General features: G+C 38.7%; 1 protein-coding gene across 1 annotated transcript; it reads left to right on the forward strand.

Annotated features, from left to right (window-relative positions):
• The first annotated feature begins 7,755 nt into the window (after nucleotides 1-7,755).
• Nucleotides 7,756-16,885, forward strand: LOC149829689 (actin-interacting protein 1-2-like). Its single transcript, XM_090015252.1, has 5 exons — nucleotides 7,756-7,760; nucleotides 8,858-9,019; nucleotides 12,983-13,127; nucleotides 16,304-16,726; nucleotides 16,844-16,885. Exons 1-5 carry the CDS (start codon nucleotides 7,756-7,758, stop codon nucleotides 16,883-16,885), a joined length of 777 nt encoding a protein of 258 aa, XP_089871378.1.
• The last annotated feature ends 1,002 nt before the right edge of the window (nucleotides 16,886-17,887 follow it).

Here is a 17,887-nt window from a genome sequence, read left to right on the forward strand (position 1 = left end):
TTTCAGCAGTTGGTAGGTCAATCGTGGGCTCAACCTGCTACGGGATCTTGGGTGGCCATCCGCATCCATGTTAAGCTTCTTCGTCTTCGGAAACGTATTAAGGAATGGCTAAGTTTTAATAACCTGAACAAGTTTAGGTTCATCGGCCAGTGGGAAGCTGAGCTCTCCGATTTGGCCCAACGTCAGGTCGATCTTGTTGGTGTACCGAAGGGTCAAGTGCTTCAATTGCAGGAGCGTATCGTCGTACTCTCTACTCTCGTTGCAGAATGGAGAGCACGAGATGAGCTTAGATGGAAGTTGAGGGCTAGAGTTGCATGGTTGGCTAATAGCGATGATAATACACAATTTTTTCATATGAACGCATCAAATAAATACAGTAAGAACTGTATACTCTCGATCGAGATCGATGGATGCCAGTTTTGTCCGCACAATTGCCTGCCAGCTATTACTTCTTATTTCTCCAGGTTGTATTCGGCCGACTTAGGCGTCAGGGGGGTCATCGGCGATATGGGCTATAAGCAGTTGGCGGCAAACCAATTTGTTTCTTTGCAGGTTAGATTCACTGAAGTGGAGATTTCGAATGCTATTAGCGAACTATCGGGATGGAAGGCACCAGGCCTTAATGGTTTTCACATTGACTTCTTTAAAGCATTTTGGTCAACTGTAAAAACTGACCTACTCCACTTGTTCGATGAATTCTATCGTAATGCGAGGCTGTCTAAACCATATCATGTGGCAGTCATCTCTTTGATTTCTAAGAGGCAAGGGGCATCAGACATATCCAACTTTAGGCCGATTTCGGTGATGGGTGCTCTGTATCGCATTATATCTAAGGTGTTGGCTAATCGGTTGCGCGCTGTCATTGATCAACTTGTTTTGTCCGAACCAGGGTGCTTTTATTCCAGGTCGAAGTTTGCAAGGATCCTTTATTTGTGCAACTGAGATTCTTCACTCTTTACAGTCGACTGGATCACCGCACTTTATGCTAAAATTGGATTTTCACAAGACTTATGACAGAATGGCATGGGATTTTCTGATTGAATCTCTAACAAATATGGGGCTTGGCAGCCGATTTATAGCATGGGTTAAGGAGTTGGTCACAAAATCCGTATCATCAGTTTGCATCAATGGAATGAGAGGGGAAGAATTCAAGTTGGCTAGAGGTGTACGACAGGGTTGTCCTCTAGCACCTATCATTTTTAATATCGCGGTAGATGGTTTACCTATTCTCATGAAAAGGGCAGAAGAAACAGGCTTCTTGGAATCCTTGGGCATTCATGGTTTTGTTGGTCACACAATTCAATATGCAGACGATACTTTAATATTTGGACATGCGAATGTTAATCAAATGTCTAGGTTGTACTTCATTATTAAAGTCTTTGCTGCAATTTCAGACCTTCGCCTGAACGAGAGTAAGTGCGCTCTGGTCTTACTCAATGCTGACCCTCTTCTCCAATCGGCTGCTGCAAGGATCTTCAACTGCCCAATATCCGACTTCCTGTCAATTTCTTGGGTCCATCGTTGCACTCTCTACAATCAGCGGGAACTTCTACTTGGATGTCTACCATAGAGCGGGTGCAAGGAAGATTGCAGGCTTGGAAGGCTCAATATTTATCTTTTGTGGGACGAGTGATGCTCATTCGCCATGTTTTAGCCTGATTACCAGAGTTTCGAATGAGCATGTCTATTATACCGACGACAGTAGAGCAGACGATCAATCGTTTGCTTTCGCACTTCCTTTGGTCTGGGAATGTGTCGCACAAAAAGTACCTGCTTGTTTCTTGTCAACAGATCGTGCTTCCGAGGCACCAAGGTGGCTTAGAGATTCCAACTATGAGAAAGAGGAGCATCGTTTTAGTCTTGAAGTGGGCTTGGGAAGCTTCCACATCTCAATCTTCTTGGGCTATGATTGTTAGGCAAAAATATGGTAGTCTACATGAATCCCTTCTTTCCACGCCCAGTTCAGTGTGTCATTCGTCCCTCTGTCTAGAGTGGCGGAAGACACTTCGATCCTTCAGTGGCAGAGATTTTAGGCCTATCCATGGCATGACATGGCTTCACTGGGCCATAGCGAGCGGAGATAGGTTCTCCATTAAGCAAGTTTACCATTCCTTGTTGCCATCCGGGATGAACTGGTTTCCCAGTGATTGTATGTGGGGTAAGGGGCCAGCTCCAAGGGCAAAAGCTTTGGCGTGACTTGTGGCTCTGGATCGTGTTCAAACCCAAATTAATGTCAGGAAACGGGGGTATCAGAGATTTGGTTAGTATATTTGTGTGTGAAGTCATGGAGAATAACATTGGGCGTATGATCAGTTTGAATGGCACAAACTGGATGGCATAGAAAACTAAAATAGAAGACTTCTTGGGTTATAAAGATTTGGATGGACCCATAGACGGTGTGAGAGGCAAACAAGAAGAGATGAAAGATGTCGAATGAAAAAAACTAGACCGAAAGGCGATCAGTTTCATTCGACAATGGATAGATGATAGTGTCTTTCATCATGTATCCATAGAAACTTTGACGCATGGTCTTTGAACCAAACTAGAGAGCCTTTATGATAGAAAGGCAGCAGTGAATAAGGCCTTTCTATTTCGAAAGCTTGTGAACCTCAAGTATAAAGAGGGCGGCTCTATTGCAGAGCATTTGAATGAGATCAAAAGCATTGTAAATCAGTTGGCCACAATGAAAATCACTTTTGATGATGAGTTACAAACTTTGTTGCTCTTATTTCCCTTCCTGAGAGTTGGGAAACCTTGGTGGTCACAGTCAGTAACTCTGCACCTGATGGAATGGTAACGATGAGCCAAGTTACCAGCAGTCTGTTGAATGAAGAGTCCAGGAGAAAGTCATTAGGTCCTTCTACCTCAAAGGCGCTTGTGATTGAAAACAGGGGGAGAAGCAGAAGTAAGAGCAGGGCTCTGCACTACCATGGCAAATCCAGAGGCCACTCACACTCGAGCTCAAAGAAAGACGTCGAGTATTATTATTGCCACAAGAAGGGGCATATGAAGCGACAGTGCAGGAAGCTCAAGCTTAAGGAGTAGAACAGAGAGAAGAGCTTAGAAGAAAAATAAGGTGCCACAGTCACAGATGGAGAGCTCATGGTTGTCTGTGATGGCACTAGCATAAATTTGATCGATCAGGAGACCGATTGGGTGATTGACTCTGGAGCTTCATTTCATGTTACCTCACGGGTTGATTTCTTCACTTCCTACTCGCAAGGTGATTTCGGTAATGTCTGAATGGGAAATGAAGATGTGTCAAAGATTGTTGGCATGGACGACATTTGCTTGGAAACAAGTGTTGGCTGTAAGTTGTTGCTGAAAAATGTGAGGCATGTACCAGACATCCGACTGAATCTGATCTCTGCTGGAAAGTTAGATGATGAGGGCTATAACAACACCTAAAGTGATGGAAGGTGGAAGCTAACCAAAGGCTCATTGGTGATAACCAGAGGAACAAAGGCTCGTTCCCTTTACACTTTGTAAGCGAAGATCTGGAAGAGTGTTGTGAATGTTGTGGAGACTGGCTCGTCCACAAAATTATGGCATAGAAGGCTTGGGCATATGAGCAAGAAGGGGCTGCAAGTCGTAGTTAAGAAAGAGTTCCTGACAGGTGCAGCAGGTACATCTTTGGAACCTTGTGTTCATTGCTTCCATGGTAAACAAAATAGAGTTTCTTTCCATAGATGCATTGCATCTAGAAAATCTCATGTTCTAAATCTTGTACATTCTGATGTGTGTGGACCTTTAAAGGTCAAGACACTTGGTGGTGCATTGTACTTTATGACTTTCATTGATGATCACTCTAGGAAAGTCTGGGCTTATACACTGAGGACTAAAGACCAAGTTCTAGATGTATTCAAGCACTTTCAGGCCATGGCTAAATAAGAAACTGGCAGGCAGTTGAAGTGTGTTCGCTCGGATAATGGTGGCAAATACATTGGGCCATTTAATCAGTATTGCACCAATCATGGCATCAAGCATGAAAGAACTATAAGGATGACACCTCAACAGAATGGGGTTGCTGAGAGGATGAAGCACATCATTCTTAAGAGAGTCAGATGTTTGCTGTCACACTCTAAATTGCCAAGATCTTTCTGGGGTGAGACAATGAGGACAACAATTGATCTTATCAACTTGTCTCCTTTTATTCCCTTGAAGGGAGATGTTCCAGAGAAAGTTTGGATAGGAAAAGAACCTTTCTATGGACACTTAAGAGTGTTCGGCTGTAGAGCATTTATTCACATTCCGAAGGAAGAGAGGTCCAAGCTTGATCCAAAAGTCAAGCAATGCATATTCATTGGCTATGGACATGAAGAATTTGGCTACAGACTGTATGACCCTATTGATAAAAAGGTGGTCAGAAGTCAAGATGTTGTCTTATTGGAAGATTAGACCATTGAAGACATTGGTGAGTCTGAGCCATCAGAGTCCAGTACAGGTGATCTTATTAATTTAGATCCCCTAGATGCGCCGACTGTTCATGATTTCGTGGAGGAGATTCCACCTCCTCGCAATGATGCAAAGGAAGGAAGTGTTGAGTCAGAAATTGAGGGGGAGCCAACACCCCAAGAGTCACTTCCTCAGACTCCGATAAGGAGATCCACTAGAGAAAAACAGTCATCCAGAAAATACTCATCAAATGAGTATGTGATGATTACAGATAAAGGTGAGCCAGAAACTTTTGAAGAAGTTTTGGAGGATGAAAACAAGTCTGAGTGGTTTAAGGCAATGAAAGAAGAAATGGATTCATTGCATGCGAATCACACCTTTGATCTGGTAAAGACAACTAAAGGGAAGAAGGTGTTAAAGAACAAATGGGTCTTCAAGTAGAAGACTGATGAAAACAACTCTCAACCTAGATACAAGGCACGTCTTGTTGTGAAAGGTTTTGCTCAGAAGAAAAGAGTTGACTTTGATGAGATCTTCTCACCACTTGTGAAGATGCCCTCCATCTGAACTGTGCTCGATATAGCTGCAAGCATGAATTTGGAAGTTGAGCAGCTTGATGTGAAGACTGCATTTCTATATGGTGACTTGGAAGAAGAAATTTATATGGAGCAACCTGAGAGTTTCGTTGACAAGGGTAAAAAGCACCTAGTTTGCAAGTTGAAGAAGAGCTTGTATGGATTGAAGCAAGACCAAGGCAGTGGTATAAGAAATTTGATTTCTTTATGAATGAGCATGGATACTCAAGAACCTCCACAGACCATTGTGTGTTTGTGAAGAAATTTCCAGATGGTAATTTTATCATTCTCTTGCTTTATATGGATGATATACTGATTGTGAGCCAAGACATCAGCAAGATTAGCAAGTTAAAGTTGGAGCTAAGTGAGACATTTGCCATGAAGGATTTAGGTCCAGCAAAGCAGATTCTTGGGATGAGAATCGTTCATGACAGATCACATGAGATGATATGGTTATCTTAAGAAAAGTATATCAGAAAGGTTCTTGAGAGGTTCAACATGGACAAAGCAAAGCCTGTTAATTGTCCACTTGCAGGCCATTTCAAACTTAGCTCAAGACAATGTCCTACAAATGATGAAGAAGGAACAAAGATGCAGAAAATTCCCTATGCTTCGGCAGTAGGTTCGTTGATGTATGCTATATATATATAAAGTAATGCTAAGCTGCTTCGGGATTACCTACACACATAGTAAAATCATAGATGTAGTATCTTCTCAATCGGACTCCGTGTTCAACATAGTTATTTGATAAGAATCATGTCCGGATCATGTTTTTGGACATAAAATAAGATTTTTTAAATCATGAAACTTTGCTACATTTTAGGCCGTTGATTTTTTTAAGGTCTTAAAAAACCTATACAATGATTACAATCGCATGATCTAAAACTTGTTTTCTGTTTAAAAATGCATATAGATCACATTTATAAGGTCTTATCAACTAAAAAAAAACTACAAGATTTGGAAAACCCAAACCTTTTACTAGATGGGAGTAGGTGCTCTATATATAGAAAGAGGGACCGTCCAACTAAAAGAAGGTCCAAAATCTACAACCCATGATAATCCACGGTGTTCTTTTTCTAACAACCGAGTTTTATATCGATCACATTTTTTCAACAAAAGAAACTTTTTTTAAGCTATGAAAAAATTGAGCATTTGTGACCATTGATTTTTGAATCACCAAAAAAAAACACTTGCATAAACTGGATTCCCATGAAACAAAAAATTTGATCCCAACCAAATAGACCATGTAGATCATATCTATAAAGATTCACATAAAATAACACGAGCTATGAGATATTGCTCATTTCAACTCATTAATATTGTATGCACATCCCCACTAACTAACTATGTATATATTGTATGCACATCTCCACTAACTAACTAACTAACTAACTAACTATATATATATAAAAGGAAGACTCTATTAAACATCAAGAAGTCTTTTTTTTATGAGGAATGTTGAAACCACCTGCGAAATCAGACCCTGCGCTGGCTATGCATATCGCACATTCAGCCGTTGATACCACGGTGTAAACCCCCTGAGACACACCTTGTCTTTAGGGAGTCGTCTTGCTTCGGCACGAGCTAAAGGCATGATACCCTTACCCTTCATAATGCAAGGGGCTGACATTTGTGAGAAACTCTAACCACCCGCCTAGCAGCCAAGGGCCCTTCCATTACACAAAACCCTTTGGGGCTACCAATCCACGTCTCCATGACTTGATACTTACTATATTTGTATCCATGACTTACCACCCAAGGAATTGGCATCCACGCCATCTTGTCCGTTGAAGGGCATGACCAGTCTCCCTAAGGTTATAAATTAATGAGACATGATCAACTAGGCTAAGAGACTAATGGCTCTCACTTCTTTTTTTTGAAAGGCAAGGTGGGGTTTGGCAGACCCCATCAGTTATTCAACCTACCATTGGGTTTTGAACCTGCAACTTCCCACTACAAGGAGACATGCACTGACAGCTCCTACCAACAACACAGCTTTGGCTACTAATGACTCACTTAATTAGGAGCAAATATGTATTTTGGCAACGTCTTAACATAATCTTACTTAGGACAAGAAATAAATAGGAAGAGTTTGACTAGCCCTGAACCCATCATCTAGCTTGACTTGACCCATTGCTTGGTTAACTTTGAGTTTCTCATAGCTACATTTACAAACATAAAAAATGAACCAGAAGAGACAAATAAGCTGTGTTGATTGAGGGAGAATTGTCTTTTTCTTTTCTTTTTTTTTGCTGTTTGATGAGCAAGTTGAGGGATAACGCCATGAACCTGAGACCCCAATTTGTATATATTACATAATAATATTTTGTCAAAAAATAATGTTTTTTATATTTCAAAGACCTGTTTGTTCCATTTTCATGGATGGGAATGATCTATCATACAAAAATAGGCATCGATTTTTAAAAGCTCTTGCCAGTTCAATTTAATTGAGAGAAGTATGAAAGGATTAATAAAAGGTAACCAACGGGGGCTCTGCTTGTTTGGTAGGAGCTGTTAGTGCAAGTCACCATGTGATGGAACGTTGCAAGTTCAAAACCCAATGGTATGTAGTGTAACGGGTGGAGTCGGCCTAACCCCATCTTGCTTATTAAAAATAAGAAAGAAAAGGTAACAAAAAAAAAACTGAGACTCACCGATGCCAACATGACAATTTTAACTGTGATGTTTAAGGGGGTGTTTGTGTGTCATGGAAAATTCAAGTTTTTTCGCAAAAAATGCATCGATGGGCGTGCGTTTCTGCAGAACTTACAATGCCAAAACAAACATGGCGTATGGAAAAATGCCTCGACGGGTGTGTCATTTTACACACTTAACTCTCATTTTTCTCGAAAAACTGTTCTCATGTGGGTCCCATTTAGTTTCCGCTGCAGAGGAATCCACTAAAGAAGTGCCGCAGAACCCTATTCCTTGACAAGAAAACGCCGCTAAATGTTTGTTTCATCGTAGCCAAAATACTAGAAAAAGAGGCGTCACATTTTTTAAATGCGGCCCAACTTTGACAATCCATGCAGCAAACGTCTGGTCGACTCGGAATCGTAGCTTTCTCAAAAGCCAGTCTGGTAAAAGGTCCCTCAAGGACAGAGTAGGACGTCGGACCCACTTGAATCCAGACCGAGTTTGTCCTATCGTTTATGAATGCCAATGGATTCACATAAATGAATGCACCATCTAAAGCTAACCCATGGCCTAGTCTCAGAGTGCAAGCAAAATATGAGGGACCGACAATCTGCCGTCGGTGATGATTTTTTATTCTTCTTTGGATTATAAAAAAATATAATAGAAAAAAAATAGATACCAACGGGAGATCCGCTTATCTGGCAAGAGCAGTTAGTGCACGTCACTTGTGTTGGTTGTAAGTTCGAATCCCAATGGTACTGTCGAAAAAAAGGGAAAAAAAAAGTAAATGCGTGTGACCCTGTCCACTAATAACCTAACAGGCTTACACGTTTGGCACTCAGAACCGAACAAACTTTTTTCTCTTAAACAGTTTAATGTTGCTAATTCCATTTAGTGCACGTCACATGTAGTTTTTTTATTATTTATAATTGAATCATTTGCACACAATTAAAAAATGACAAAGCAAGCATGCATAATGTTGCTAATTCCATTTTCTTTTGATACCTCAAAGAGTAAGGAAAGGGTGATTTTTTTGTCTTTCTATCATTGACATTCTGTTTATGATAGAGATAATATCTTTTTTTTTTCTAGCATTATTTACCATATGTGAAGTTTGATTGAGATTGCCTTGATATTTTACATTTAAATTTGTTTCGGTTGTATTTTGTGCTTTGCACAATTTATAGTTTAATCCATCTTTGTCATGGTGATCTCCTTCTCTTTGTTGTATTTTTTGTTTTTGTTTGTAGGTGGGATTCAGGATCAACTGTTGGTGAGTTTGACGGTCATTCAAGACGTGTCTTAAGTTGTGCATTCAAGCCTACAAGACCTTTTCGTATTGTTACATGTGGAGAAGATTACTTGGTGAATTTCTATGAGGGACTACCATTTAGGTTCAAACTGTCACAAAGGTTAGTCTTGTTTATGGTTTTAAGAGATTGATTTATACTATATTAGGTCAAGGATAGTGCAAATTTGCTAAAGGTTCAGCTGTTTTAACATAATTGTTTTGTATGAAGAATCCTTTGGTACATTGTCTTTCTTTTTTGGTAAAGGTATGAGGATCCAATGCAGGAACTGAAGCGTGACATGTTAGCCTGTCGAAGCAAATGAAATTCTAATAGTTATTCAGTATATGATGTGTTAGCTTTTAAGTAAATAATGACCATTCTCAAACTTTAGGAGTGCACTCTGGCTTGAAACATTACTATAACGTTTAACTTGCAATGGAATATAAAATCATGGTATAAATAAGTGTTCCTAGTATCTTCATGCTTGAATGACATTTTCCAAAAGCAATGCACATGATGTAAATAATATTTTCTCCAAATTGTAAGGAATTATGTGCTCTAGTGAGGGAGATGTATACCTGCCCTTTATCTGATGTGTAGTTTGTTTAAAACTAGTAAGAGAATTAACTAATAACATCCAAGGGGAATATATCAGGGTATTGAAGATAACATTTAAACTATTATTCCTAAAATGGCCAACACAGGTTTAAATTAACTGCACCGTCTAGGTAAATGTTTTAATATAATTGATCTTTGTTCTTGTAGGGACAGGACTACCACTTTTTCTACCAAAAATCTAAACAGATTTTTCAAGCCATAACTAGAGAGCTTTTCTGTCCTAGAGGATGGGCCCTGCTGGTTTCCAGATCACAGTTCATATCTTGATAATATTGCTTCAAAATACATTATAACTGCCAAGCCCCCTTCATGAGAGCGATATAGTTATGAATCTAGTCTGAGCACATCAGGAACACTAACTAATTTAGGTCTCTCTCCCTCTGTGTTTAAGGCTGGAAGGTTATAAAAATGGCAAAAAGCAGAAAATATGACAAGAACATGAGGGGCTTGGCAAACTTTCTTTTTCTTAACAGTTAACATAGGTTATGGATATATAAATGATAAAAGAGTAAGTTAACCGATAAGGGAAAAGGCTACTAACAAATGACGCTTCTCTAGAAAATCTAATTGCACATTCATAAAGGTTTAAGTTTCATATATACATATGGATTCATACAGTTTGAGGATTTGATTAACATATTTGTTAGATTTGAAATTAGATCAAACTAGATTAGCTTTCTATTCAAAGTAATTTAAACATGTATCTCTATTTGAATCTTTATGGCTATGGCCACATATGAGAAAAAATGGAAAGAATGGAGAATGGGGCATGCCAAGATTATGTCTTGGGTCATTAGTAGTCTTGATATCAAGAAGTGCTTGAGTCTAGCTAAATTTGAACATGCAAATAAATATTTGCATGAGACTATCTTAAGAAAATGTATTCTCTTAAATCTATGTCACATGGGTGCAGGTGCAGGGGCAGGGGTGCGACACTTTAAAAAAACTTGGGTGCGGGGATGCGGCAAAAAGTTGGACATAAATGACCCTGGGTGCATTGACTGCACCCAGGGTCAGGTTGATCGCATCGGGTGCGGGTGCGATGTGAGTGCAGCACCTAGTTGAAGAGTCCCTGTGACATAGTCTTAAAGATATTACCCACATTTGCAACTTGTAAGACAAGGTACACACTATGATTCAAGGAGAAAAATGTATTAGAGAATATTTTAGTAAGTTGTTCGACCTTTGGAATGAGTTTGCTCTTCTTGAGTCTTAATGACATTATCCCAAAGACATAGAACTCCGTCAAAGACAAATTGATGTGAAACATTTCTATCAATTCATCAATGGTCTAAGACCGGAGTTTGAGTCTACTAAATCGGCTTTTCTTCATAAAGGAGAAGTTCTCTCTATTGAAGAGCTAAGTATGAAAGAAAATAGACTAAAAAAAAGACATTTAAAGATGATGATAATTCGGTCATAGCCGTGTCTAGGCTGAGAAACCATGTCCATGCTTACCAACTACTACATTATAACTATCACATTATAAGAGACCAAACAATTATAGCTATGGAAAGCAAGACAATGAGTTTGAAAAAAAAATAAATTATTTGCTATTATTGTCGTGAACCGGGGTATGTCAAGATATATTGTCCTAAACTAAAGATACCCTATGAGAAGAAGGTAGCCTCCGTTGCTCAAGAGTCAAGTGAATTCAAAGCTACACAAGAATCAACTATTGAGAGCATGTCCTTGACTCAAATTGTAGAAGCTCTTCAACATCTATTCAAAGGAGCTTCACCAACCGAAGCTACGGTCTCTTCTGTTGGCATCTTTGATCCCAGTAAGTCTCTTTGGCTTCTTGGCTCATGTGCCTCATTTCATATGACACTAAATTGTGATATTTTATCTGGATGTCATAACTCAAGCGAGTCAAATGTTTTTTATTGTTGATAGAATATCTCTTGAGATAAAGGGAATAAGAAATTTTGAAAATATTTTAAAGAGATTTTTTATTCAAAAAATTAGAAGAGGTAATCAAGGAGGCCGTGGGCTTTTTCCCATACCCTACATGTCACCTAACTTGTATCCAGGGAACCCTATAAACATCCCGACATGTTTTCAGTGTAATAAAATGGAGCACATTAAAGCAAATTGCTGGCATAATCCGCAAAACAAAGGCAAGTTTAATGGTGCTGGACCTTCTACTAGGGGACAAGCAGGAGACGACCGTAAAGGAGATGAAAAGAAAAATGTGAAGAATCTTTTGATTTTCGCTCTTTCAGAATTGAGCTTCAAGCAAACTGAGTAGGAGACTTGGTACATTAACTCCGGGCTGTTGCACATGTGACATGTGATATTGGTAAGATTTATTAAAACCGGAGATGGTGTTCTTCATCCTATCTCTCATGTTGGAAATATTTTCCTTCTACTCCCCAATTCCTCATTACCTTTATCTGATGTTTACCATTCTCCTAGTATTGTTAAAAACATTGTTTCTGTTTCTAAACTTGTCGATGATACTAATTCTTTTGTCGAATTTACTCTTTCTGTATGTGTCAAGGATCTTCTCACGAAGAAGACACTCGTTGAAGGAGAACGACAGGGAAACATGTATGTCTTCAAGGAGTCTCTTCTAGTTCATGATGCATCAATAAATTCACAACCAGTTCGTCCAGTGTCATTCAAAGTTTGTTTTAGTCTATCTCAATGTAATAAGCCAGAGATTTGGCATCGTCGTCTTAGTCATTGTAATCATTCATTTATTGAGAAGCTTGTGTCTAGTGGACTTGTTCCGCAGTCTAGTTTGAATGTCGAGGCTGATTTTCTTCTTTGTTTCCGTTGTCAATTATGTAAAAGTCATGTTCTTCCATTTCATTCAATAAATCAAAGAGATTTTGTGCTTTTTGAAATTGTCTATTCTGATGTCTGGAGACATGCCCCGCAGTCTTCTTTATTGGGCAATCATTATTACATTACTTTCATTGATAGTTACTCTAGATACACCTGTATTTATTTTATCAAATATAAATCTGAAGTTTTCAAGCTTTTTTGCTCATTCTGTGCTTTAGTTTGTAATCAATTTTCAACTAAAATTCAATATTTTCATTGTGACGGTGGATGAGAGTACTTATCAAAGGAATTTACTGAATTTCTCTAAGATAATGGAATAGGTCGTCGAATATCTTGTCCACACACACCACAACAAAATGGTGCGGCTGAAAGAAAATACTGGCACATTGTTGAGAGTGCGCTGAGTATGTTGCATAACACTCACATTCCTTTAAACTTGTGGATGAAAGTTTTTCATTCAGCTGTCTATGTCATAAATCGACTGCCAATGAAATTGTTAGCAGATCAATCCCCTTATTTTACGCTATTTACACTATTTGGTGTTCATCCTGACTATAATGAGTTGCGGGTGTTTGGCTGCATATGCTATGTTCATATTGACAGTTCTTAACGTGATAAGTTTCAGAAAAAGGCATGCAGGTGTAGGTTTGTTGGATATGTTGATCAATATAGAGGATATCACTGCTATGACTCCACTACCAGTCGCATCAGAGTTTCATGGAATGTCGTGTTTGACGAGACTCATACTGATGATTCAGGAAGTACAGAGGGACACTGTAAGGATGCTAAAAGTTATCAGCCATGGCTTGTTGCTGAGGTGCTTGATCAAATGGTGATGCATGACGTACCCTCATGTCATACACTATCTGCAGAACAAAATAGTACAGTTGTACACCCAGAAAAGGAAATGTCGACAAACACACAAGATATTACTATGCCTGTCATTTCAGATGTTACAAAGTTTTAAGGGATTACCTATGTGCAGTGAAACAAAGACAAAGTTCAACGACCTATTGTGCAACCCAGGAGGCTTGAGAGGATTCACCATCCTATTGAAAGATGGGTAAGTTATGACAACTTCTCTACAGACTTACAACTGTTCATCTCCCAGATTGAAAAGCATGATGAACCTATCAGTTTCTCACAAGCATCTATGTCAATCAAATGGGTTGAGGTCATGAATGAGGAAATGAAAGCTTTACATGAGTGTGGGACTTGGGAGATTGTTCCTAGACCATCGAACAAGAATGTTGTAGGATCTAAATAGGTCTATAAAATCAAGTATAAACTCGATGAATCCATTGAACGCTATAAGGTGAGGCTAGTAGCGAAAGGGTTCACTCAAGAATACGGGCAAGATTATGCCGAAACATTTAGTTCTGTGATCAAGATGGAAACTATTCGATTAGTTTTGTCCTTGTCAGTTCAGTATGGATGGACTCTAAGTCAACTTGATGTCAAAAATGTATTTTTTGCATGGCACTCTCAAGGAAGAGGTGTATATGGAGCAACCCTCTAGTTATACCAAACATAGCCCCAACACACATGTTTGCAAGCTACGAAGAGCCATCTATGGGCTAAAGCAGGCCTCCCGCTCATGGTTTGATAGTTTCTCTATTGAAGTTCAGAGACATGGGTTCGATCTCATCTTGATCATTCGCTTTTTATTTTTCGAGATTGTCAGGTACGCACCTTAATTCTTATATATGTGGATGATATTATTATTATTGGGAACTCCGATGAACACATAGAAGCTACCAAGATCTTATTGAGTCGACAGTTTAAGATGAAAGATTTGGGGGTTTTGCGTTATTTCTTAGGGGTTGAGGTGGTCGACAGGATGAAACACTTCACTAACCCAACACAAATATACTTTGGATTTGTTGGATAAGGCAGGCATGAAGGATTATAAACCTCTATCCACCCCTAGTGTCCTTAATCATAAACTCGGATCCCGGGATGGGGAAGCATATGAAGATTCCAAGAAATATCGGAGTCTTGTGGGTATGTTCCAATATCTCACCTTCACTAGACCAGACATTGTGTATGCAGTGAATCAAGTTTCACAATTCATGCATGACCCACGAACAAAGCATATGAATGTTGTCAAGAGAATCCTTCGATATTTAAAAGGAAGTCTTGGAGATGGTCTAGTTTATCATCAATCCAAGACTAAAGGGGAGCAACATCGACTGGATGTATACACAAATGCAGATTGGGCTGGAGTTCCAGATGACAGGCAGTCGGTTTCTGGATATTGTGCTTTTCTTGATGGGAACTTGATGGCGTAGAGTAACAACAAACAACGTGCATTTGCACGATCTAGTATTGAAGCTGAGTATCGATCTATGGTGGCTGCTACAATAAAGGCCACATGGCTGAGACATCTTTTGACTGAAGTTGGAGAATCTATGCTACCCACCACTCTCTTGCGCGATAATCAAGGTGTCATACAAATTGCTTTTAATCCTATTCACCATAGTCGCACAAAGCATATAGAGATTGATCAATACTTCATTCGGCAAAAGATTGAAGATAGAGAAGTTGCACCTACTTATGTTCCTACGGCTGACCAAGTGGCAGATTTGTTCACTAAGGGCCGTACCAATATGCGTTTTTGGTTCTTGAAGAACAAGTTGTCCATGTTGCAAAACCATGCACAACTTGAAGGGGGTATTGAGAATGTAGTGTACAGGTCTAGTTCTAGACCCAAAATGATTCTTTTGTATTGTATTTACATGGTTGGTATTATCGGGTCTGGGTTGACAGACCCAATCCAACTTGTATCATATATATAACATTGAATATAGGGCACAACCTCTCATTGAGAATCGTGTCAGTCATTGCCGTCTCTCCTTCTTGCAAATCCCTTTCTCTTCTGCTGTGGATGAAGATCTGGTCGAAGGTGCTTGACTTCTAACAATTTCTACATATTCTAATTTCAAAAGAAGACATTCATTTTTAATATAACCCTTTCAAAACACCTACCATACATATGAAGATAGAAAAGCTAAAGATACATACCGGAATGCAAAATCCTTGAATCCATGCTATTCATTAATACGAATCTTTTTCAAGACCATGATGCCTTGCTCTGATACCATGTCACAAAATGGCATGGACCTCAATGCACTCTATAATGAACTCCAAGAATAAAAACACAATGCATTTGGATAAAAACATAATAACTAAAATAAAACACAATAGAATGTGAATGAATAACTTCATTAATAAAGAACATTAAAAATACAAAGAAAAATACATTTTAATCATCATTACAATACACTCAAAAACACACAAGAAGCTTAAAACTACCCATCACTCTCTTACCTTACAAAGGCACCCATATTTATAGAGAAACGGAGGAAGAAAAGAGATTAAAGGAGAGAAAAAGGGAGTCCACATTAGTTTGACTAGCTGTTGGACCTAGTCCAATGGCTAGATTTCTAGCCGTTGGACCAGCAGTCCAACAACTAGTCTAAGTCAACCACAGTTGACTTAACTTTAAAGTACATAATATATATACAAGTATATATATATATATGTATATATATATATATCTTAACAATATTTGGGTTATATCATTTGAACATCTAAGACAAGTAGTTTGCATTGTATGCTGTATCTTAATAGCCTTTAGTTTGCAAACTTAATCTGTTGAAGTGATTATGTCACTATGAGAAATAGAGATGGTGAAAAGCCCTTCATTTTCCTTGTTAGCTTCGAATCACATCGGCTACTGCTGGATTTCTGGTTTTGACTGAATTGCCTGTTGCAATTTTACAGGTGGATTAAAGGAAAGTGTTAATGCAATATTTGATACATTGTTTTTTCTTATTTTTAGGTCTTCAAAGAGAATGCACTTGCTGATTATGATTTTTTCTTTTGGTGTGACTCAACAGAAAGATACCTATTCATTCTTTGTTTTATATATTTATTTCTCTAGTAGCCAACTCTCATATCTTACTGCGAAAGCTTATCCTGCTGTTTCAGGTGCTAACAGTGTCTGCAGATAAAACTGCAAAAGTGTGGGAGATTGATGAAAATGGAAACGGTAAGGTGAAGAAGACACTTACTTCATCTGATTCTGGACTGGATGGAATGCTAGTTGGTTGCCTGTGGCAGAATAATCATCTTGTCACTGTTTCCCTTGGTGGCACTATTAGTATATATTCAGCCAATGACCTAGAAAAGATGCCAGTATCATTTTCTGGGCACATGAAGAGCGTCACTGGTTTGGCAGTCACCTCTGAAGGCAGCCAGAATATTATTCTGTCTAGCAGTTATGATGGGGTGATTGTCCGATGGATGCAAGGAGTTGGATGTGCAGGAAGGTTACAGAGAAGGGAGAACTCTCAAATTAAATGTTTTGCAGTGGTGGAAGGAGAGCTCACCACATTTGCCTTTGATAACAAGGTAGCACCATTTCTTCATGTACATGTAGTAGTTGCCTTTATTTTTATATCTTGTGGTTTGTGTGCTTGCACCATCTTTTTGAAGCTGATTTTCTTGATGACTTATGATTGCAACTAGGCTGGAGAACATGATGATGTGTCTTTCTATTATCCAATATGATCACTGAAATGAATATATTTCAATTCAATCTTGCACCTTGATGGGGTAGGCAATTTACACACTAGCTAAAATTACTACTCAATGTTGAGTCAGGCATAGTAAGCCAACAAGATCTTGTGTTCTAAATAAAACATGTCTTGAGGGAAAAGACTGACTAGATGTTCATTGCAATTGAATAACAAGAAAATGAAATCTTGCGTTGATGGAGAAATGTTAGATCCCTCAATATAGAAATGGTACAAGAATGTGCTTCACAAAATGCCCTTATGTGATATTACAGAAGTAATTTTGGCATTTTAGAGAACAATGGAGTGAAAAATATAAAATATATAAAGAATATGAAAAGTGAAGTTATTGATGACTAGTATAGTTTTGTGAACTCCATGTATAGTGAACTGTGATAGTGTTAATAATTTTCTCCGGGTGGTAAAGGAGCTTGATTGTAAATTATATTTTTATCAATAAAAAATGTCACTGCCTTTAAAAGTAGAACTACAAACTGCAAAGATTTTGTCATAAAATATGACAAATATTGAGATTAGGGGTGGCAAAACCTGACACGACCTCCTAACCCGACCCGCCTTGATAAACGGGTCGACCCGCCTTGATAGAAATCATGGGTTCCTTTCTTCATCTACAAGCAACAGCACAACATGGGGAGAGAGAACGTGGCTGCAGCAAAAATCCCTAATTAGGGTATTCATTTTTGCTTCTCTGATTAAATACACACAAATACAATAGCTAGGGTATGAAAATACCCATTACATGTTATGATAAAATTACAGCATGCCATTAATGAAACATTAATGAGCATGTGTTTAAAATGAAAGGAATTGGGTCTGGATTCTAAGTTCCAGACCTTATACTAAATGACAGTATCTTTTCACCCCCCCTCCAGTTGTACATGGTTTTGGACCATGAACATCCAAAATCTGTCCTTGATAAGTCCTTTTGTAAACAAGTCAACAACTTGATCAGCAGTCCGCACGTATTCTGGTTCAA

The sequence above is a fragment of the Nuphar pumila genome, chromosome 8 (genome assembly GCF_984573655.1).
Source record: "Nuphar pumila chromosome 8, dmNupPumi1.hap1.1, whole genome shotgun sequence".
Taxonomy (NCBI): domain Eukaryota; kingdom Viridiplantae; phylum Streptophyta; class Magnoliopsida; order Nymphaeales; family Nymphaeaceae; genus Nuphar; species Nuphar pumila.

Bases quoted from the DNA above. Each gene is read 5' to 3' on its own strand.
- LOC149829689 (XM_090015252.1), top strand. The intron at 9,020-12,982 runs GTTAGTCTTGTT...TGATCAATATAG, and splicing joins AGGTTCAAACTGTCACAAAG to AGGATATCACTGCTATGACT. The intron at 13,128-16,303 runs GTGCTTGATCAA...CTGCTGTTTCAG, and splicing joins AGCCATGGCTTGTTGCTGAG to GTGCTAACAGTGTCTGCAGA.